This window comes from Nelusetta ayraudi, unplaced genomic scaffold, assembly GCF_046127955.1.
Source record: "Nelusetta ayraudi isolate G7.1 ecotype Tasmania unplaced genomic scaffold, CSIRO-AGI_Nayr_v1 ptg000095l, whole genome shotgun sequence".
Classification (NCBI taxonomy): domain Eukaryota; kingdom Metazoa; phylum Chordata; class Actinopteri; order Tetraodontiformes; family Monacanthidae; genus Nelusetta; species Nelusetta ayraudi.
The window spans coordinates 382,748-405,091 of record NW_027466145.1 but is presented as its reverse complement, the minus strand read 5'-3'; the positions used below and the strand labels follow the sequence as shown (position 1 = coordinate 405,091).

Below are 22,344 nucleotides of genomic sequence, written 5' to 3'. Positions count from 1 at the left end.
ACCTCCACCACCTCGGGGCTTCTTGGCTGGCGCCCAAAAATGCAAAACAATGTTTTGGTTTGGTAGCACCACATGCAAGCCAAGGGATCCCCAAACATAGGAGGAGGAGGAGGAAGTGGAAGAGGAGGAGGAGACAGAGGAGGGAAAGGAGGAAGGAAGAGGAGGAAGTGGAAGATGGAAGAGGAGATAGAGGAGAAGGAGGAGGAGATAGAGGAGGAGGAGGAGGAGCTACCTTGGTGTGTGCATCTTTCTTTTTCACTTTCCTTGTGTCAGACTTTACAGTGTAATTCACACAGCTGTTCCTTTCCTCAAGTCGCTGACTGCTGCCTGTTTTCTGTCCCTTTTTTTTTTTTTACATTTCAACCCCCCGCCCCACCCACTCCGTCCCTCGCCATATTCTCCCCTACCACCGCGTGGCTAAACTTAGCGCTTCATAGAGTCCCAGGAGCGGCGGAGAAGCAGGAGGTCTGCAAAGTGGCCTGGCCTGTGGAGGACAGGTGCAGCGGGAATTCCCGGACGCTCTGCTGCCCTCTGATCCCACCGCACGGAAAACGACGACTAAAAAAGCTACTTTGCTTTAAACACAGCACGATGGCGCCGTTCGCCCCTCCAGGGGGAGCACAGCCGCATGGAAGAGGTTGCTTTTGTTATGAACTAGCGGGTAATTGAAGAGGTTTCAATGTGGGTTTTGATGATGAGTGGCTAGATATACGCCCATGTGTAAACAAACAAATGAATGTGTTTGTGAATAATCAACCTGGGTTAAAACAACGTGAACAGAATGGTTTTGGATTTTCTTGACCAGCTACTATATTTGAAAACCCCTTTCAACTCCACCATGACCTCTACGTCTTTGTCAATCACTCACAACCTGGGCATCAGACAAGTCAGTGTGAGCATTTCTGAAACTGATCTACTGGATCCCACCGAGATCCAGTCAGCCTCAGATCTGTCGGCCAAAACGCCCCTGCTGATGGTCAGAGGAGGACGGCCAAAGTGGTTGGAGATGACAGGAAGGCAACAGTGACGCTGAAAAACCTGAAAAACCCACTGGTTACAAGTACGGTTTGAACCGTCGGTGAGCCCAAAACACGCCCGACGCTGAAGCAGACGAACAAAACCCAACAATGTGAGACTGGAGGACGTTGGAGAGTGCAGCCGTTGAGCCCCTCAGTGCCCACTGAGCATCGTGCAACATAACACAGGACGTTACAAGGCTCCGATCACCTGAAAGTGGTTTTAACGAGTTCTCTATCAGGTTCACTGGACTCCAATGACCTCCACATTCACCTGAATTCACTCAGGATATTCATACCTGGGCTGGTGGGGGACAAATCAGTGGAGCGACCGAGTGGTGATTATTGTATTGTGTTGTGTTATTAGCGCAGAGAACCAAATAAACGATCAAGACAAATCTTCATGTGGAACGGAAATGTTGAAGATTTCAACTGGCGAGGCGGAACTTGGCCACACTGTAGGCAAAATTCTAAACGCTTCATCACTTTAACAGAGCAGCTTTACAAGTAAAAGATCACCAACAGCCTATTAATGCCCAATGCATATTTAGCTTTGATAAAAAAAAAAAAAAAAAAAAATGCTCTCATGGTTTTCTATTAGTAATACAGTTGATACGCTGACCCCTCCACACAGGAATCACATTTAACACAATATGGGACTTTTATGGTTTCAAGACATCCGTTGCCTAAAACTCAACACACGTGATCATTAAACTCAAACAGCTTTTTTTAAAGCCTTTCAATGGCCTTGACCAAACTTATTTAGAGGCACCGTTGCACGCACACGCTTGATACGGGGCCTGACATATGACAGCTGGAATTCCACGGTAGCACAGCGACGCCTCACCTCTGTCGGCGGCTAGCCTTTAATTCATTGTGTGGTGGAATGTAAGGCTCCACGCGCGTGCCGCAACCACAAAATGTTGTGTGTGTTACGCTACGCAACTGCGGAGACGGCAGCGACGACCCTGGTAGTGAAGACATGTTTACTTTGCCGCTCGAATCGTCAGAACCGAGTTCACGAGGGAATCTGACATGTAGGGGAAAGGAAAGAAAAAGGAGAACGTTGCCCATCAGTGAGCGACTTTTGAGTTTCGTTGGACAGAGCAGCAGAATAAAGATCCAAAACACACAACTTTGGGTCATACCAAAGACAATAAAAAAAAAAAAGAATTGGGACCCGCTGCCTGTTTGGCACTCAGTGTGAAGAGTTGGACTGGGCAGGGGGGCGGGGGGTGTGGGGTGGGGCAGCGCCGCTGTTCAGCGCTCTCTCAGAGGAGTCGCACGCAAAGAACAAATGTCACATTCTTAGGTATGTGATGGTTGGCATGAGTTTAATCTTTAACACCTTTAATGCCTCGAGGCAAATAAAACCCGTGTGCAGACGTGGAGTTGTTACATGACAGCTGTGCTTCCAAATTCAATGTTTCACGTATTCATGTTCTCAACACTTGACAGGGAGAGGACGAAACTGTTTAACATTTTTTTTTCTTTAAATGCCGTCATTACACGCGTGAACGCACCACTTTTGGCTGAAATACACCCTGATGAGCCAACGGGTGCTGAGCTTCCATGAGAACTTTGTGTCCTGCAGACGGCTCCATCTCCCACTCACGTGCCTGCCCAAGGCCACCTGGAGCTCCGACCCCAACGACACTTTGCTGTCCGTGCCCGAGCGGCCGGTCGGTTCAAGCTCTCAGTCTGCTCAACCCACACCGAGCTCTGATGTCAGCTTTTAAAGAATTAGAAGCAACAATAAAAGTGAATTGGTATGGACCAAGACGAGCGGCTGGGTTTAAATATTGAGCATATTAACAACAGACTGAAAACGAGTACTTTCAGCTAGTTTATGGTTTAAGAATATGCTAAAATATAAACCAGAACTGGGTTATAAAATGGCACCAACTGCCCCATATGGTACACAAACTACCCCGAAAGCACGCACAAACTGTCACAACGCACCAGCACGTCCCACAACTAAACGTATGCTCTTCAATCAACAGTGGTGTAATAACTGAACACAGTTACAGTACGTGTGCGTTACGTTCATGTTTTTGGCGATCAATGGAGCACTATGATTAAAGAGGGCTGCTTCTATGGACACACCGTGACCTGAACCACTTTGCAACACTGACTGAACTTCAGGCGGTGTCAGAATGCGACTTCACCGAAACTGAAGCCGGCACGTCAGAACGCAGCCGGGTCCATGTAGTTCGTATCTCATTTGGTTTCAGACTCTTATTCGAGGATTTAGAGGACGATGTTCTGGAACACGCCGCCGTCGTTAGCATAGCATGCCACGGCTACAATTAAAGTACATACTGTATGCCGTCAGTTTCAACGCAGACGCATTCAATCCCATTTGCTTCTACTGGCCCCCCATTCAATCCAAAGATGCTTTGCGCTGACCGTCAGCTTCCAACATTTGCACCAGCTAGTTGGCAAGTTAGCAGTTTGATGCAGCGGTCATAACGCATTATATTAAGACTTTAAAAAAAAAAATGTTTGCCCTTTGAATTGCCCAGGTTCTTAGAAAACTTCGATAAAAATGAAAACGCGTGGCAGTATCTGTGCGGTCGTGCTAACGAACGCTGAGGTGCAAGTGAAGTCGCGCTGTGTTTTTACATTGAGGAGGGACGAAGCTTAAGCAAAGGCTGTTGTTGAAAACGCATTTGCACGGGCGAATATATTTAATAAGCTAGCGTTTGAGTGTAAAGGGCAGTTCCGTCCAAATGACTCGCCCGCCACACACAAAAAACAAACCACATCCCTGAATGCAGGAAAGCACTCACACAAAACTTCATCCAACAAAATAACTCAACGCACAAGTCCTACAGGACCTGGCGACTCTCGAGTGCGCTGACTGCGAGCGTCATTACACCAGCGGGCAACCATCACAAGTGTGTTAAGGAATACATGTGAACGCTAATGCGTGTTTACAAATGCAGGCGGCGGCGTCGAGGCCTTTACCTGGTCCGTCAGACGCTGACAGTGCAGGTGAATTCAGCTTCGGCCGCTTGGAGTTGGGGGGTCCGACGTCCAGCAGGTTCTCGGCCATGGTTGTCTCGTCCCGGTCGATCGCTTAGGTCGATAAAATAAGGGCTTATCTTGTGACAGAAGAGTCGCTCCGCCAAGGTTTAGCACATTAGCAAGCTGGCTGCCCGCTAACGGGCTAACAGCTAGCTAATTGCCGCTACTAGCTAAGTTGGTGTTGCGAGCGCCTAGCTGCTCCTCGCTGCGAGCGTCGGTCCTTTCAAAAGAGATGCAATAGCGCCCCGCTTCGCCACCGCCATTCACCCCATGATAATCCAACACCCAACACCCACATTATCATCGTTAGATTACCGGAGAAAAATGTTCCCCCATGTAAGAAAAAAAAAAAATTCGAGATCGCTGGGCGACAACCTAGACAGATCCGTGGGACTGCAGCATTCCTGGGGAGTGTTCGTGATTTTTATACCTTCAAAGTACCCATGTTGCGTGACGTCAAATTTCTCCGTGCAACATTCGCGCGAGGCTCCACAAAATGCACGATTGCACAAAAAAAAAAAAAAAAATGCGGTATTTTTTTCCCCCCCCCTGCAGATCACCTCGAAAGTCGCGATCGGCTCCCCGCCGCTTCGCCAACGGTAAACAATGCTGCTCCCGAACGGCGACAGGGCGCTGAATCGCCGCACTCTGAAGGGGGAAATCACATATACGGGGCTTTTTCACCCGACGACCGCCGACCAAATCCCCGTTTTTTCGCACAAAATGTCTCCGCGGCGACGTTACGGTGTCGTTCCGGGAGGGAGGGCGCTGTCATATCGCGGCGAGGATGCTCGATTTCTACGCAAAAAGCAGAGTTGGAGCGAAATCCTAATTCCGAGCCACGACAAGATGGCGGCTGTTGATTCCTTCGATACAAAAAAGTTTTTTTTTTCTTTTCCAGATCGGCGGCGGAGGGGGAGGGGCGCCGCTATCACGCCCAACGTGAACGCACCGCCGCGTATGGACCGCTAGCGGCGCTGCAGCACCGCGAATCGCCACCACAAGGCCGCTTACAAAACTGTATAGCAATTTTGCCCCCCCCCTTTTTTTTTTTTTTAAATATATATTTAAATATTGACTGAATATCATAAATGACTCAAAATCCTGAGCTGGATTGCAGACAAATTGAAATGATTTATATCCTTGATGACAATTAAGATGTAATTAACAGATTATTACAAGACACCCTATTGATTAAAAATATACTTCTATGGAATAATTTTATTAAATAAAGCTGCATTATAATCTGAAACAATCCATGGCAGATATTACAGTGGATTAAATAATCATATTACTACTTGGTTTATGCAATGAATTGTGCATCTGAGTCCTCGCAGCGCTCCGAGTGTCGCATTAATAGTGTCCATTCCTTTTAAAGTGACACTAGCCCGTCTTTAATGGTAGTTTTTTTCAATTGAGAGCTGTCTTGTAAAAGGGAGAATACGACAAGAAGTTACAGTCAAAAATGGACACGCACTCATTCTTTCTGCTCCACTCAACATGGCGTGAGGGTGAAACATGAACACCGGCAGAACCCCTGTCATTGACACAGTGCAAGCGGCTCACCTGTGCATCTATTACCTGTCCAACGGATCCGTTTCCTTTGAAGGTAGAAACAATTACGACATTGCTCTGAGGCACATTTTTACTTTTTTTTTTTTTATCTCCCATTTGAGGTCTTAAGTTTCAGGCGGTCCTCACCGTGTCCTCGCGTTGCTGCCAGAAGTAAACAAACTTCAAACTCGTACAACAAGCACCAAATAATATGACCGTATTAGGACAGCGCAGCGGACATTCACTGCAAGTTCACAACACCTCTGGGGCAAAACGCATTCAATCCATTTTCTTCACGGAGATTTATTCTCTCTCACAATGAAGAGGAGTGAAAAAATTCACATGACATAACGCGCGCGCACACATGCACGCGCACTCGGAAAAACACACATCCAATCAGTTTGATGATACATGTCAATTGTTTCATTGTTTGCTGGCACAAAAGAAATCTGACACATGCACATGTATAAAAAAAAAAAAAAACAACAACAACCATACGTGACATAAAATAACTGTGTATGTACAAACACCGTGTGCTCTGTGCAAAAGTGTACAGATTATGATTGTGTGTTGATAGCGGATACATGGGTGATGTGCACAAAACATACATAACACATCTCATTTTGAACATGACATGAATACACAGAGATATTTTTTTTTTTTCCAAAACATTGATCAAGATTGTCTCAATTGTTGTTGTTTTTTCCCAGTGTAATGAAAGCAGACATAATGGTTTGGATTGACTGGAAATGAAGGCGACAAGAGAAGTTGTCATTATTTCAATAGGCAATTCACCTTTTTTGGTTTTTGCTGCAAAAGTTCTCCGAGTGCTGAATTATTTGTCCTTATGGTATTCCCTTGTTATTTTTAATACTACAAAGTAAAAAAAAAACACTTTTATTTTTAAATGGCTGCAAACTCCCTTTATTTCCTCCACGCATTTGGCTGTTTCCTTGATTGCATTGTTTGACTGCAGAGCTGAAAATATAACGTGGGGAACTTTTTCCTTCTGTCACAAAGAAACAATCACCAAAGAAGGCCTTTTTTTTTTTTTGTTGCTTTTCTTCTTGAGGCATCGTCAACCACCCGACACACAATCCAAAACCAGAGGAGCAGATCATGAAGACGCAACATGTGCGATTAATGGTCAGCAATTACAAAAAAATAATGATCAAAAAACAAAAAGATAAATGCAAAGGTGAAATCAACGGATGGCAGCATGTGGCAGAAGCAGCGAGATGAGTGCGTCGGCTCATGCAAACGGGCTCAAACACACACAAACACACACGCACGCACGAACCACCAGTCAGATCACAGATAAAGGAGTCAGCAGTGTTCACTTCAACTTTTCTTTTATTCACATGTACAGATGTGCACGACTGGAGAGCTGCTCCGACTAACAGCCTCCGACAGCAACGCAGGCTGGCAACCACCGACTGGTGGCCAACTGTATGAAGATACTCTGGGAATTAAAAGGGCGAAACAATGTTGTTTTTGTTTGTGTTTTTTTTCCATTTTCCAATACACCGCAATCGGTGACGTGAAACACGTGGAAACGTTTTGTTTTCTGTCTCTTATTTCTTTTTTTGCGATGATGTCAAGGGCACTGATCAGACTGACGATATTGTACTTGAACAGGCGTGGGCAAACTATGGCCCGCGGGCCATATGCGACCCGTTGAGCTTTTTCATCCGGCCCGCCGAACTTGAAGAAATTCTATCAATAGTAAGTGAGTCAAAAACATAGTGTTTTTTTCAGTGTTTTGAGAGTCATTTCAATAAAGAGCTAAATACCGTGTAGCTTCAAAGACACATATTTTATTGTAACGCTGTGGATAATTTTCAATAGACATGAAAGCACAAACATGTTTTCTATGAGGTGGGTCACCAAACCACTCCATCCATCTGCTGCTGCTCCGGCCCTTCTATCAAATTTGAGAAGCTACTGTGGCCCACCAGTCGAAAGGTTTTGCCCACCCCTGAACTAGACGCTGTGATACTGGGAGGATGTGAAGCACGTGTGGGGACCGGTAAAGGCACTGGATGCGGTTGTGTGAGTTCAGGCGACGCAGTGGCAGGAGAAGGAACTGCACTGCGGCGTCGAAGCAGGTGGTTCCTGAAAGATCAGGCAACGATTCGTTGTCAGCGGCGGATTAACAACTTCCATCAACGTGTCACTTCTTTCATTTTTCATTTTTGTAAATAGAAAACGAAGTGTGTTTGTGTGCGGGTGCGATAAGGCAGCGACAGCATCAGAAGCAGCGGCGTCGGACTAATTTCCCTTTTTTTTTTTCTTGCGATTTTTCCTTTCTCACTTATCGACCGATTCCAAGTACAAAAAAAAAAAGATAATTAAATATCTTCCTCACAAACATTTAGGAACACACGCAAACACACAGAGCACAAGGAGAATCAAAGTGTTTCTTTTTTTTTGTTTGAAAGAGAGAATAAAGAGCAAAGAGAAGTAGAAATGGACTTGGCATCCAGCTGTGCACGCGCACGCGCACGCGCGACAACACACACACACACACACACACACACACACACACACACACACACACACACACACACACACACACACACACACACACACACACACACACACAGCGTGCAGAGGACTTTCTCAGACACATGAGGACAATCCTACCAGATCATCAGGGCCGGGCGGGGAGGACAAAAAACAACAAAAAAACCCAGCACGTTAATAATATTCATCAATAAAAACTCTTGATAAACAAAATGTTACAGGCGTACTTTTGAGGCACCACAAAACAATCAGCTAGGTTGGGGCTGCGCTGCGCCCATCGGTCACATGGTTGGAGTGGCTCGAATGAAGATTGTGAACGGAGCTTCATCACAACTGTGAGAGCGAATCACACGGTCGCAGGCTGACAACAGACTTGCTGACCTAACTTTTGATTTTTTTTTTTTTTTTAATTGTGGTGAAGGCACAAAACAGGGCGGCAGGTGATTTTCAGTCTTTGTGCAATCTTGGATCTGAGACTTTCACTAGACAACAGCGACGCGGACCGCCGACCCTCCTCCTGCAACTCCTCCCACCTCAGCTGACACTCGGCCAGGAAAACAACTCATTCAAGGTTTCACTTGATTTTGACAACCCTCCCTTTGCTTCTTCCACTTTGCTTAAACACACAGATCTGGCCATCGGCCCTCTGTGATGTCACAAAGGGCAACAATACAGCGTCCCAACAATCTAGGTGTTGGCTCTACCTTTTCTTTATGTCCCCCTTTCCAACCAGCGGAAGGTCCAGAAAAGCATCAGTTTTAGCAGGAAGCGAAAAACCCAGCTGTTTAGCAGAAGGCTGCAAACACAGGGTTAAATGTGCTGCTATTACGGAGAGTTCTTTTTGTTTTTGACTGGTTGGTTTTGGTTGATCATTAATCGTGTGGTTGGTGCTCGGCTGATGTAACAGGTGATGAAAATGAAACATCCCAAAACAGGTGAAATACGGGTCCTCGAAATCGATGAGATTTGTATATTCCTGGTATTCAAAGCCCCCCAAAAAACGTGTTCCCTTCATTATGAGGAACCTGGCTTTGTGTTTGTACTCCGTGTCAGTCCCGTGTATGCAGTCCAGCTACTACACACACACTCACTACTGTCTGTCCAGCGCTGCAACTGCCCCCAAACAACTGCCCTGCTGCCGCTTGGAAACAGCTTCTCCCCAGACTTCAATGTGCTTCATCCTCTGACCTGCTTCACAGGTACATTCCCTTTTCACTTTGTCTCCTTAACGAACCCCCCATCTGGCGGACGAGGCATTAGGTTTTAGGTTCCTTTCACAGATTTCGCCAACAAACCCATACATAAAAATGGTAAAATGACAGAATTGTGGGATTAAACGCGGGATCAAACTTCGATTTCCAAAGTCGCTCGTTTGCACCAATTCTGCTTTAGAAATTTAGAAAAAAAAAAATCCCTTTGTTCACGGCCTGATTGTGGGTTTGATTGTACTCGCTGCAAAAGGCCAATGGCCGTTCAGAAGTTGGTAAAGAGCCGTTTCTTTGTCAATGCCAGCAACACTGTGCAAGACCGCTAGTGCTTAAAATCTGCATTCAGCTGAAACACACGCACACACGCGCACACACGCACACACACACACATCAAAAACAAAAAAACTAGGCAGCCGCTTGATAGCACATCCACCTTCACTCCAATAGAGTATCAAAGCAGAAGACAACATGTAATACTGCTTCATGCCAGTCCCTCCATCTTGCCACCGCTTCCCTGTTCAGACGCTGCACTGGCACTTCAACATGGCGTGTAAAACTAGTTTTTACCCCAAAAAAGGGGGGAAAAGGGAGAATTTTTGGAAGTACAAACAGAAAAGGATATTATGGCACGACGATAAAGACCGTTTCCAGAAAAATACTCTGAAAGCCCTGAAAAAATAAAAGCGCAACGTGAAAAACAAACAAAACGAAAAAGAAAAACAAGCACAGCATGTTCAGCGAGTCCCCGGATCGTTTTGATGCTGCTCGGCATTTTCGCGTCTGTTCATTCATTTTCATTTTTTGTAAGGTCCTGAAGGCACTTAATTAATAAAAACACACACACGAGAACGAAAAAAAAAAAAAATCAACCTCATCTGCACTGATTCTGGATCCCTTTCAGCCCTCTTTTTTTCTCTCTCTCCGTCTCCTCCGACGCCACTGAGGGTCACGCAGGTCAAACCCACCAAGGAACAAAGTCTGATCCTTCTCTTCAGCCGCGACCTTCAGACCCCCTTCAGTCGTGGAAAAAACAGGGAGGAGCTTCCCTTCCCCCTCCTCTACGCCACCTGCAGGCAGCCGGTGGGAAAGCGGGCGGAGGAGAAGCAGAACAGAGCGAGAGGAGGAATCAGAGTCGAGCGTAAAACTCCTCGTTGAGCTTCGTCAGCTCGTCGGCCTCCTCCTCCTCCTCTTCCACCTCCTTCCCCTCTGCCTCCTCCTCGGGGGAGAGTTCAGAGTGGGGGGGCGGCAGGCGAGCGTCCCTGTATCCTTCCTCCTTCACCTCTGACGACGACTTCTCCTGCGCAGGCTGCGGCCTGGGGGTGGTGCCTCCCTGTGGCCGAGGAGGGGGGAGGGACTTTGAGGGGAAAGGGGGAGGAGCCGCCGACCCCGAAGTCTCATTGGCCGCCGAGGCCGAGGGAGCAGGCGGGGCCGTCGCGCCGCCCTCGCCGCTGCGGGGGTAGAGGTAGGTGCTCATCTGACCTTTGCCCTTGACGTTGACGGTGCCGCGGTAGTCGAACTCCAGGCCCATGGCGCTGAGCACGGCGTAGCTCTCCTGGCTCACCTGCACGCGGCACTCCACGCCGGTGGAGTCCATGCGGCTGGCGATGTTGACCGTGTCGCCCCAGATGTCGTAGAGCAGCTTGGTGGTGCCGATGACGCCGGCCGTCAGCGGGCCGTGGTTGAAGCCGATGCGCAGCTTGAAGCCGAAGCCCAGCATGTTCTTGTTGAAGTCGTCCAGCACGCCCATCATCTCCAGGGCGAAGTCGAAGAGCGCCCGCAGGTGGCCGTGCGGCGACTCGTCGGCGGCGGCGGCGGCGGCGCCCTCGCCGGCCGGCCGCGGCTGCACGCTCAGGCCCGACGCCGCCATGTAGGTGGCGCCGATGGTCTTGATCTTCTCCACGCCGGCGAACTCCTGCTCGCGCAGCAGCTCGTCGAAGTCGCCGATCAGCTCGTTGAGTACGCGGTAGCACTCCTTGCCGCCCTCGTAGCTCTCCTCGTAGAACTCGCTGAAGTTGACGATGCTGGCGAAGATCACGCCCACGCTGTCGTGGTTCTTGGAGTAGCTCTGGGTCACCTGGCGGGTGGGGGAGCGGGGACAGAGGGAGATCAGGTCACCCAGCTGGTTGACAAAACCATGTGTGTCCTCTGAGGTTTTCTTTCGGCTACATTTTGACCATGAAGCCACTTCCTGTCTTGTCCAGTTAATTAGTAAGAGTGTCTGATAAATAGTGGGTTATATTCCAATTGTGAACATTGCAATATTTGATTCATTTGATGAGGAAAATTGACTTACATGACTAAAAAGTTTGAAGAGACCCCGCACTAATGAGAAAAGTCCACCTTGAACTGAATCCTGCAACTCTTTTCTAGTAATAACTAATACTTTTCTGTAACATGCAGTCTGCCCTCTGTGATGTCACAAAGGGCACTGACACCTCCCCTGTTGGCTCTGCGAATGTTGGCTCTGCCTTCCCAAACCAGTGGAAGGTCCAGCAGCAAGGCATCCGTTTTAGCAGGAAACGAAAACCCATCTGTGAAGTGGGTGGCTGCAAACACAGGGCTAAATGTGCCGTTTTTAATGAAGGCTTTTTTTTAAGTCGGTTTTGGTTGATGATTTACTCAATCAGGTAAAATACGGGACCTTTAACTTCCTCCCAAACTTCTGGACGGTCCAGTGGCTAAAACTGAGCGTTTTCAAACAGAGGGTTAAGCTTCCCACGTTGTGAGAGGCCTAGTCATAATCCAGAAAGCAACACAACACCTTGAGCTGGTCGGCCACGTGGATGGGGATGATGTTGCCCAGCAGCCACTCGGCCTGGTCCCGCATGGTCTGGATGTTGGAGCGGTGCTTGTCGGCCTCCTCGTTGCCGTGGTAGTGCAGCCGGTAGCTGACCTCGAACTCCCGGTTGAGGAACCAGACCAGCAGGAGGAGCAGGAAGAAGGCCAGGACGGCCTCGGGGACCAGATGGTGAAGGGGCTGCGGCGGAGGGTCCGGGCTGGGGGTGGCCGAGGGGGAGGAGGCGTCCAGTCTGAGGGAGGAAACAACGGAAAAGTGAGGAGGGTTGAAGAGGAGACACAGCAGAAAGGAGAAGCTTCACCACGGTTCACAATGACACGCGGAACTTTTCCTCATTCATCTAAAGCAGGGGTCGCCAACATGGTGCCCTCAGGTTCCCAAAGTTTGGTGACCCCTGATCTAAACTGTCTCGCCTGGTGAATAGCCCATAGAAAGTGAGACTTGGAACACATTTCAACAGAACAATCAGTGGAGCTGAGGTATGAAGTAGAAACCTTTCAGGTGGCTGACGAGGCGAACAGTTGGCCGCTGTTTACAAGTGGGAACGGTTTCTGCTTCCGCTTTTTAAACCGAAGGTGTTCGGTTGTGGAATAGGTGGAAAATCCGCCTGGATTAAAATAAACTATTGTTGGTAGGTGGTCGACTACCTGACTACCAAAGTGTCCATTTCATTTCCCGGCGCAGGTTCGTACATGTGGTCGGTCGGCATCTCGGAGGACGTTTAATGATGATGAATTCATTGGTAAGCAGTTGCATCGAAGTTTGAAAAGTCGTCAAACTTGAAATTTCATCTGCAAACGTTAAGCCTGGTGGTTGACCATTTTACACAAGAGAAAGAAATGTGACAAAAGAAAAAAAAAAGAGAAAAGAAAAATCCCACCCAGTCCCACTTCACTTTTACTTCCCACGTGACTGGAAACCACTTGTTTGTACTGCTGTCTGAAATGTTTGTCACCATGTGTGCGTGTGTGTGTGCGTGTGTGTGTGTGTGTGTGTGTGTGTGTGTGTGTGTCTCAAAGTGCATTTTAAACCAAAACCCAGCCGTTGGAGAGCAAAGCGTCGTTGTTCAGTCTTTCAGCTGACCTTTTCATCTGAGACACTCAAATAAGCAACCACATCAAATAAGCCTTTGCAGAAGCCTCAACAGCGTCTGAAAGGACGTGCCACGTTCAAACAAGGTCCTCAAATTAAAAAACAACAAAAAAACAGGAAGCTCTCCGGCGGCTGATAAACTCCCGCAGCAACGAGAGTCAAGTTGAGTCCGAGCTGGTTTTGCGTCCGCCGCCGCGTCACCTGATTGCGCATGAGAAAGTCGCTTCCAATCTGGCGGCGGCGGCGGCGGCTCGAGCTACATGAGTCATTTTCACCTCTGGTGACATTTTAGCTGCTGCGCGGATGTGAAGATGGAGGGAATAAAGAGCAGGGAGGCGTGAGAGTGTGTAAAAGGCAGGAGGTGGTGAGGGTGAGGGGTGAGGGCGGGCGTAGTTATGGAAAACATAAAAGGGAGCCGTTGCTCCTGTTGAACCGTCAAATGTCAGCCGTCCATCAACGGCCCGCGTCTCAGCCGAGACTCTCACCCCTGAACCGGTTGAGCTGTCATTACCTCAGCGGACAGACAGAGAGCGAGAGAGAAGGGGAACAATACAGGGGAAGCAGCAGCTACTGCAGCAGCAGCAGCAGCAGCAGCCTGCTGCCAGGGAGGATCATTAAGACGAGATTGGCAGATGCATTTTTTTTTATTTTTTTTTTCATTAAAACAAATGCAAGATATAAGATTCCATTGGTGATACTAAGCTGCTGCTGATGAGGAATTTAAGTCTTTGTATTTCACAGTAAAGTTCAGGATGTACCGCTAATGGGGATCAAAAGGTGAAGATGTAGCAATGACATGAGGATAATTTGATGTTTTGCAAACATTTTACTACCATGCATATTTTGTATGTATCGTGTTGTTGTGGCTGTTTTTATTTAAGTTCTTTGTCAATTAATTTCTGTGAGGGAAGGGGAAGGAAATGTGAGATTATTCTTCTTTCTGCTCCCTTTCCTTCGGGAGTTGGGAATTTTTGTGTTTAATTGTTTTGTTTTAACTCAATGAATGAAATAAAGATTTTCATTAAAAAAAAAAAGCCTAATTACAAACAGACAGATATGGATACAAGTCCATATTAGCCTGATTGTATCCACAAACCCAAATCTTTGGAGCCCAATCACACAATATGCTTGTTTAGGACAGATATGGATGAATTACTGAATACAGTGCAATTTATTCATCTGCGCAATCGTCAATTTTGTAAGCTGCTTTATTTATCATATGGGGATAATAACAAGAAGAAGACGTCAAGAAGTCTCTCAAGTCAAACTGAGAGATTCTTTCAAAGGAGTCAGTGGAGAGTGTGGCAATTCAGATCAAATCCCTGCTGCGGAATAAAGGCAGGACTTCCATTTCATTGCCAAGACTCAACCATCCAATCACAGCGGTCGGCATCACACTGCGGCTGCCAATCACGACAACGTCAGCAAACCACAAACGTCGGATCCTCCTGCGTTCGATCAAGTGGCTGGTGTTTGGATTTGTGCAGAGTGCGGCGGCGGGCGCTCACCTGTACCTGTGCAGGAGCAGCAGCAGGGCGACGCCCGTGGCCGTGGCCAGGATGGAGCGCATCCAGAAACTCAGCTGGCAGAAGTTGCAGTACTGTATGATGGCCAGTATGGTGGCGCAGCACAGGAACACCATCACCTGCGGGACGAGGACACACGGCGACACATGTAGGTTCAGTACCAAACATCTTCTGCCACCGGGGAGGCAGGGTGTTGGTTCCCAGCCAGGCTGCAGCACAATAAATGTTGTGTTGTGAATAAATTGTCGGATGACTAAAGAAAATATATAATAATTCAAACAAATTAATAAAAAAACAACAACTTATGTTATGCTCCAATACATAGCACAGTGGTTTTGTTTTCACTAGTGTCCACTTGAAGGACTGCAGCCAAACATTCCATTGGGCCCATAAAGCATTTCCGCAATACAAAAATAAATGCCTGTGTAACTGCTGACAGGGTGCCTCCGACCAAAATCATAATAAATCTTCATTCTCTACTGTATATTTTTCAGTCATGGACTTTGTTTCCAGAGCGACGTCACGTCGAGCGCTGCGTCTCGGCTCATCCTGATTGGCCAATGCGTCCTCATGCGTCACATCAGACGCAGAGGCATGATGGGAAGTGAAGACCGCTGCGCATTTTCCATGAGCCGCACTTGCAGAAATAAACAGGAAGCCAAAATATTTTGAGCGACACCATTGAACTGAATGGGCCGCCATCTTTGATTCTGGGGGTCTGGTGCAGGAAGGTGGTGTCAGAAAAACGGATGGAGGAAAGCCGTCAGACTTGCCTCCCTGAATTAGAGAATCAGGCTTTTTGCGAATGCATAAAAAAAAAACACAAGATATGAAAACATCTTAGGAGCCGCCGGTGGCCAGAAGGAGGCTCCAGCCAAAAACTGCACCAATGGGAGTGAAAGTGCTGCTGCTCTCAATCAAGAAGAAGAAGAAGGAGGAGGAGGAGGAGGAGGAGGAGGAGGAGGATGAAGACAAGGTCAACACGTCGGGTGCCAGGATCCGCAAGCCAAACCCCTCCAAGCCTATCGGCTGTTCATTCATATCAGCAGCGATGCCAGGGGCCCGCGGCTCGCCTGCTCTCGCAGGATCTCTGGCTTTGGAACCGCCGGTGGGCAAAAACTCAAAAACCTCTCGGGCTCCTCTCCGCTTGCTTGGCTTAAAGATATCAGCGCGGGCAGAAAGAGTTTGAACTCAGAAATCACACCTGAGGGCCACTAGAAGGATAAGCAGTGGCTTAAACTAGGGGTGGGAATGGCTCGGGACCTGACGATTCAATTCGATTCTGATTCAGAGGGCTACCATGCAATTAATCGCGATTAATCACGGTTCATTCATTCATTCATTCATCTTCTATACCCGCTTATTCCTATTCAGGGTCACGAGGGTCTGCTGGAGCCTATCCCAGCTGTCTTAGGGTGAAGGCAGGGGACACCCTGGACAAGTCGCCAGTTCATCGCTTGGCCACATGGAGACAAACAACCATTCACACTCACATGCACACCTACGGACAATTTAGAGTGTTCAATTGACCTCACATGCATGTTTTTGGAGTGTGGGAGGAAGCCGGAGAACCCGGCGAGAACCCACACAGACACAGGGAGAACATGCAAACTCCACACAGAAAGGTCCCAGGTCCGGGCCCCAGAATTGAACCCACGACCTTCTTGCTGTGAGGCGGCAGCGCTAACCACTGCGCCACCGTGTCGCCCCCGGTTCATACATATATTTCTCAAAAAGCATACAACATACCGCGGAACAACAAAGTCCCAATAGACTTTATAATAGGCCTCGCAGCTTTGTTCTGGTGTTGGGGATGGTTGTCTGGTTTGGAGCAACTGGAGGATTTTCTGTTTTTTCCTCCAACTCCAGGTGCCAGCTGGCGATACGGTTCCTCATGTTCGTTGTGTTCCCACAATATTTGTTTGTAGCGTGACACAACTTACAAACGGTGTGACTTTTGTGGAATTTCTTTTTCCCCTCAACCGCGTAAAACCCAAAATGCTGCCGCATGCTGGCTTTAAATCCAGAAGGAGCCGGGCACATTCACTTGTCAGTCGTCTTTAATGCCGTGTGTGTCAGTGTTGCGCCTCATGAGTTGGTTTGGATCTGCGTGCTCGTGTGTCGAGTGTGCATCAACTTAAACGGTCCGGTACGAGTGCAGTCGCACATGAGTTCTGGCCTCATTCAACAAATAGATTTTTTAAAATTTGTGAATCGATTCATCACTGGCAATGTCATAATCGCGATTAATCTAAGAATCGATTTTTTTTCCCCACCCTTATCTTAAATAGAGAGTGCAGGAGGTAATACTATTCTACCCTCCTGGTGGAACCAGCGCCAGGGGTTCAATCTGTCACGTGCCAGCGATGACTTTGCTTTTTTTAACCCAACTTTGATTTTGTGCAAAACAAAACAATGGTTTCCAACTGGAATGCTACCTGGGGAGGCAGGTGGACGCTGCTGAACAGGTGGGACAAGACCGAGATGGCGGGCAGGGAGACCAGGACGGCGCCGATCACATGACGGGGGATCCAGCCGGAGACGGCCAGCAGCAGGGAGCGGGTGCAGTCCATCACCTCCTCCAGGTAGAAGGCCATGCTGCAGGGAGGAGCGAGGGAGTGGAGAGAGAGTCAGACAGCAGCACTGACGTCAACCGCATGTTTTCCATGAAGATAAGGTTTTAATGTTCTTTCTGAAGAAGAATATCGCATCTGGAAGTTTGTGGACGCAGCAGAATTTGCAGAAACGTCCCCAACGTGCAAAATGTTGGATAGAAGCAGGTTTCGCGTGAACGTCGAGCCGCGGTGAGCGATGAGCTGCGTTGGATTAATGTGACAGTTTTTTAAAGTTTGTTTTGGTCCCGGAGCCGCGTTCCTATTGGCCGATGCCGGCTGACCTACTGTAGGTAAATTACAACTGAGGCCAATTATCAGAAAAAAAACTCTCTCTCTGTCCTCTGCTGCTTCTCTTCACCTCTGCTTCCTGCAACGTCACTACACTTTTAAAAAAAATAAAAATTCAATGAATTATAAATTCACATTTCATACTAAGGGAACTCAACTGGCCTGCGTGTATTTATTCTCCAAATTGGCACCACTAGACGAGACCCCTCTCTGCCTCCTCCCACTCAGTCAGTAAAGCCTGCTGCAACACTCTCATCGCTCCCTAATTACAGCGCAATGCTAATTTAATGGACTTCTTTCGCGGCACTATGAATTAAAATGAAATCACTTTTAATTACTCTCCGCGAAGCTTCATGTACACCCATAAAACACACTGACGAGCTCATAAAAAACCAACCCGTTAGTACGTGGACTGGTTTTGTGTTCTTCGAGACTCTTTACAGGTGTTTAAATAAATATATATACGAGTGGCAGAGAGTTGTAGGTGATGCAGCTGTGTTGTTATTGTTGTTTTTGTTTGCATTCATTTAGGAGCCAATTCTGTTCTTTCACAAAACACATGGATGCGAGCCACTTTCGGCATCTGACTGGGGGAAAATTGAATTCAATCCACCGCAGAAAACAAATTGGTGTCGGTTTCAGGGTGTTTTGTGTGACGGTCTTTGAGTGGTTTTTAATGCAGTTGTCGACGAGGCCCAGGAGATACGAGGCCGTCGTGGGCAGCCAAAACACTGCCGCCGCCAGTCTGGAGAGCCACCGCAATGATGCAGCGCTTGATAGAAGCATCAGCAGGGTCCGTCAAAGGTTGCCAAAAATGTCTTGACAACACACTTCTTGTCAATAACTTATTTTAAAGTTCATTGTCCAATAGGCAATACAGCGACATGGACAGACAGTGAATATAAAAAAAAACACTAATGGTTTTGTGTGTGTGTGCGTGCGTGCACGTGTATGCGTGCATATCAATTGTAAATATAGCAGTTGAAAAAGTTTAGTTTTATATATGTACACACACATATATACATATATACATATATGTATATATGTATATATATATATATATATATATGTATATATATATAACAGAAAATAATAAAAAATAGTAATAATAACGATAATAATGGTTGAATTGGAGAATGAATTAATGGATGGATGAATAAATAAATAAACAAAGACCCCCGCATTTTTTTCTCTTCTGTAATTATTAATTAATTAATATTATAATGATATTAATACTAAACTTTTTCAACTGCTTGTCCAGTTTTAACCCTGCCCCCTCTCTGTGCCCGCTCTGAAACACCGCAGCCTGCCCACCGTATGGACAGCACCAGCGACGCCACCTCCAGCAGGCCGGCCAGCGGCGCCAGGACCAGGGCGGCGGTGGCCGGCGGGCCCAAGGTGGACGGCCTCACCAGGGGAGGGAGGAAGCAGGCCAGTGTCAGAGCCAAGAAGACCAAGCAGCTGAGGAGGACGTCCAGGAAGGAGCTGAAGGTGGAGCTGGCAAAGGTCTGCACCTGGAACCTGTTTCTCACCTGGTGGGGAGGAAGAGGAGGGAAGACGAGGAAGAGGAGGACCATCACATTTTTATGTTTGCCACCTGCATTTTACAGCAAGTGACTGAAAATAATTAATAAAAAGGAAATACACGTCTAATGTGGAGAACAGCTGCTGGTGAGTGTGCTAAATGTCAGTAATTTAAGAAGAAAATGCATTCAGAATAATATATATATATATACATATATATGTATATATACATATATATGTATATATATATATATATATATATATATATATACATATATATATGTATATATATATATATACACATATACACATATATATATATGTATGTATACACACACACACACACACACACCTTTCCACAGCCACCCAGAAGCAGATGAATCTGCACGATAAGAACAAACTCAATTTTTTCCTCCTTTTCAAATCGCTCTGTAGTGACAGTGGTCCAACAGCAGGGGGCTCTCCAGATGTGGGGTCACCAGAGGAGCTGGGCCTAGGTGTGCTGCTGCTGTGAGTGTGAGGGTACCTCCTCCTGGTAGCTGCTGCGGTAGGCCTTCTCCAGCGGCCTCTCCAGGAAGTTCAGGCTCATCTTGTTGATTGGAGGCTTGAAGAAATAGTCCTTCATCAGACTGTGGACCAGACGAACAGAAGTTTGTTTTCTTTTCTTTTTTCAATCAAACATACTATAAGGAAACAATGATGTTCACTGGAAAAACACTTACAAGTCACCTCATTATGAATTAAGCTATTTTTTCCCCTGCAATTATTAGAAGAGAGGGTTTCATGTTTAACATTTTCTTATTATTGTCAACCTTTTGCCCATCCGAGGACAAAGAGCAAATCAGGAAGTGGCGACGAACAAATTCTATTGTTTTAACCCAGCAAGACAGTTTATGTGGTCTCTGCTTCTTCTCTTTGTTTGTTTTATGTGCTTGATTATTTTTTTTTTTTGTTGTTGATACATTTATTTATTTTCAGATTTTTCATTGTTTGTCCCTCGTGTTTATTTAACTGTTAGCACTCTGCAGCACGTTGTTAACCTCGTGATTAAAAGTCGTAGCCCTTCAGCACGTCTACGTCGTATCACGCGATCCCAGTCGGATCCAGCGTCAAGACTCCACCACGTGAGCCAGGACGGCACGACGCTGATCGCCATCTCTGTTTGTCTCCCCGCTGAGATCAATGTTTGATCTGGCCTGCGGCTGCCAGACCTGTGGAATCTGCAGGCGGCAGGTGTGTGTGGCCCGGCGTTCCCGAGGAATCCTGCACTTTGGAGGAATCTGCTGTTTGAAACCCGGGATAAACTGAGCCGGGACTCGATAACCGCAGAGTGTTTGTTCAGCCTCAGACTGCGGGGACCGTCCACGTGTCCGCTGCTGAAACCCCGGGAGAGGTTTCAGTCACTGTTTTGGTACCTGCCGTATGTGACATCACAAAGGGCTGATTCCCCAAATGTGACGTTTAGCACACACGTTCTGAAAGGTTGGACCACCAGAGCTGAAAGTGGCTGAAATTCTTTCTTTTTTTAAATATTCAATTCTAATTCTTTGTTTTCTTAATTTTCCGCTGCAGCTAAACATCGGTTCCACCGTTATATATGACGTTTATATGGACACACATGATCGCAGAATGAATATCTTTGTTTGTCATTTCCAAAATGTCTTTTTCCCATTTTACAAATTTTTTTTCATATGATTTTTTAATCATCCCAAAATGAGGAAATCGATCCATCGACTGCATTAAATGATATTAGACTAGACGCACCAGTTACTGTTACACATTGATAGCTGGCTAGCTAGCTAGCTATCTAGATATATAGAGAGATAGCTAGAGCTCAGACTCACCTGTCCTCCCTGATGACGTCCACAAAGTGGACGTCGCTCTTCTCCCTGAAGTTCTTGGCCCGCAGTTGGATGAGGGCCGAGTGATCCATCCCATCGCCCGCCGCCCTGGCCTCTCCGGGACCCCCGGGCCCTCCAGCCATGCCCAGGCTGGTGCCGGTCCCCGTGCTGGTGCTGGTCTTCTTCTCCTTGTCCTGCAGCATGTCGCACAGGGAGCTCTGGCTGGCTCGCACCGGCTCCTCCAGGGGGGGGCTCAGGAGGCCGTTGGCGGCTCGGGGAGCGTGGCCTGCAATGAACTGCGGGGCGAAGAAGGCAGAGAGAGGATGACCAGTCAGTAGGGCGAGAGAGGAAGTGAGGGAGGAAGTGAGGGAGAGAGGGCGAGCTGAGTGGGAGGGGCCGCAGAATTTTGAAAGAGCCGTTTGACTCATTAGCTGCTGTTGACGCCAATTATGGGTGTGTGTGTGTGTGTGTGTGTGTGTGTGTGTGTGCGCCCGCGCGTGCGTGTGCGTGTGCGCGTGCGTGTGCGTGTGCGTGTGCGTGTGCGGTCTGTGCCTTGGCACTGCTGCTCCTGTGCTCCTCCTGGCAGCCGTTCAGAACCGTCACATCATCTCCTTGCTCGGCAGCCGGAGACAGAACGCCACCGTGGGACACAAAGGGAGGCTGCGGAGAGGGAGGGGCCACAGGAGGGAGTAATTAGATTACTTTTTAAAGGAGTAATCGGTAATTAGTAGTTGGACTACTTTTACGGAGTAATCTCAAGTCGGAGCCTCGCCAACCTCTCGCAATTCAAGTAAAATATACATATATATATACATGTATATATATATATATATATATATATATATATATATATATATATATATAATATATATATATATATATAAATATATATATATATATATTTTTTTTTTCACATTTCTGGGTCGTTGACTGAAACATCAGCGGAGCTCGTCCTCACTCACACTTACCAGCATCTTGTCCGGTGGCTGGTGGACCAGCGGGGGCTGCGCCGCCGCCGGCGCCGCCCCCCCAGAGATGAGCTCCAGGGTGCAGGGCTGCGAGCACAGGGCCGAGTCCCCGCGGGAGCGCCTAGCCTGGGAGCAGCCGCACTGCACATCCTGCTCCAGCTTCCTCCCCGAGATCAGGTAGGTCTTCATCCCTGTGTGGAAAAAAAATAATCATTTAAAAAAAAAGCAGCATGAGGACATTACGATTGCAACCATGGGGACCTGAAATGTCGCCCTGGAGTTCCTCTGCAGTGACAACAAGTGAATGACATTAGATTAGTAGTGAGACAGTAAATCCGGGGATGGGACATCAAGTAGAA

At 47.4% G+C, this 22,344-nt stretch overlaps 2 protein-coding genes across 3 annotated transcripts in view; both read right to left on the bottom strand.

The window, feature by feature from the left end:
• Nucleotides 1-4,931, bottom strand: part of crebbpa (CREB binding lysine acetyltransferase a) — a 37,517-nt gene extending 32,586 nt beyond the window's left edge. For both annotated transcript variants that reach the window (XM_076047799.1, XM_076047800.1), the window contains exon 1: nt 3,987-4,931. In XM_076047799.1, the coding sequence (XP_075903914.1) occupies nt 3,987-4,074 (88 nt within the window). In that variant the 5' untranslated portion in view covers nt 4,075-4,931. The remainder of the gene's footprint in view (nt 1-3,986) is intronic.
• A 1,069-nt stretch (nt 4,932-6,000) lies between these two features.
• Nucleotides 6,001-22,344, bottom strand: part of LOC142902600 (adenylate cyclase type 9-like) — a 33,582-nt gene continuing 17,238 nt past the window's right edge. The window contains exons 2-11 of the mRNA XM_076047815.1: nt 21,986-22,176; nt 21,570-21,677; nt 21,021-21,313; nt 19,703-19,805; nt 18,967-19,184; nt 17,188-17,347; nt 14,732-14,868; nt 12,096-12,363; nt 8,155-11,408; nt 6,001-8,086 (exon numbers count right to left, since the gene is read on the bottom strand). Of these exons, the coding sequence (XP_075903930.1) occupies nt 10,461-11,408; nt 12,096-12,363; nt 14,732-14,868; nt 17,188-17,347; nt 18,967-19,184; nt 19,703-19,805; nt 21,021-21,313; nt 21,570-21,677; nt 21,986-22,176 (2,426 nt within the window). The 3' untranslated portion in view covers nt 6,001-8,086; nt 8,155-10,460. The remainder of the gene's footprint in view (nt 8,087-8,154; nt 11,409-12,095; nt 12,364-14,731; nt 14,869-17,187; nt 17,348-18,966; nt 19,185-19,702; nt 19,806-21,020; nt 21,314-21,569; nt 21,678-21,985; nt 22,177-22,344) is intronic.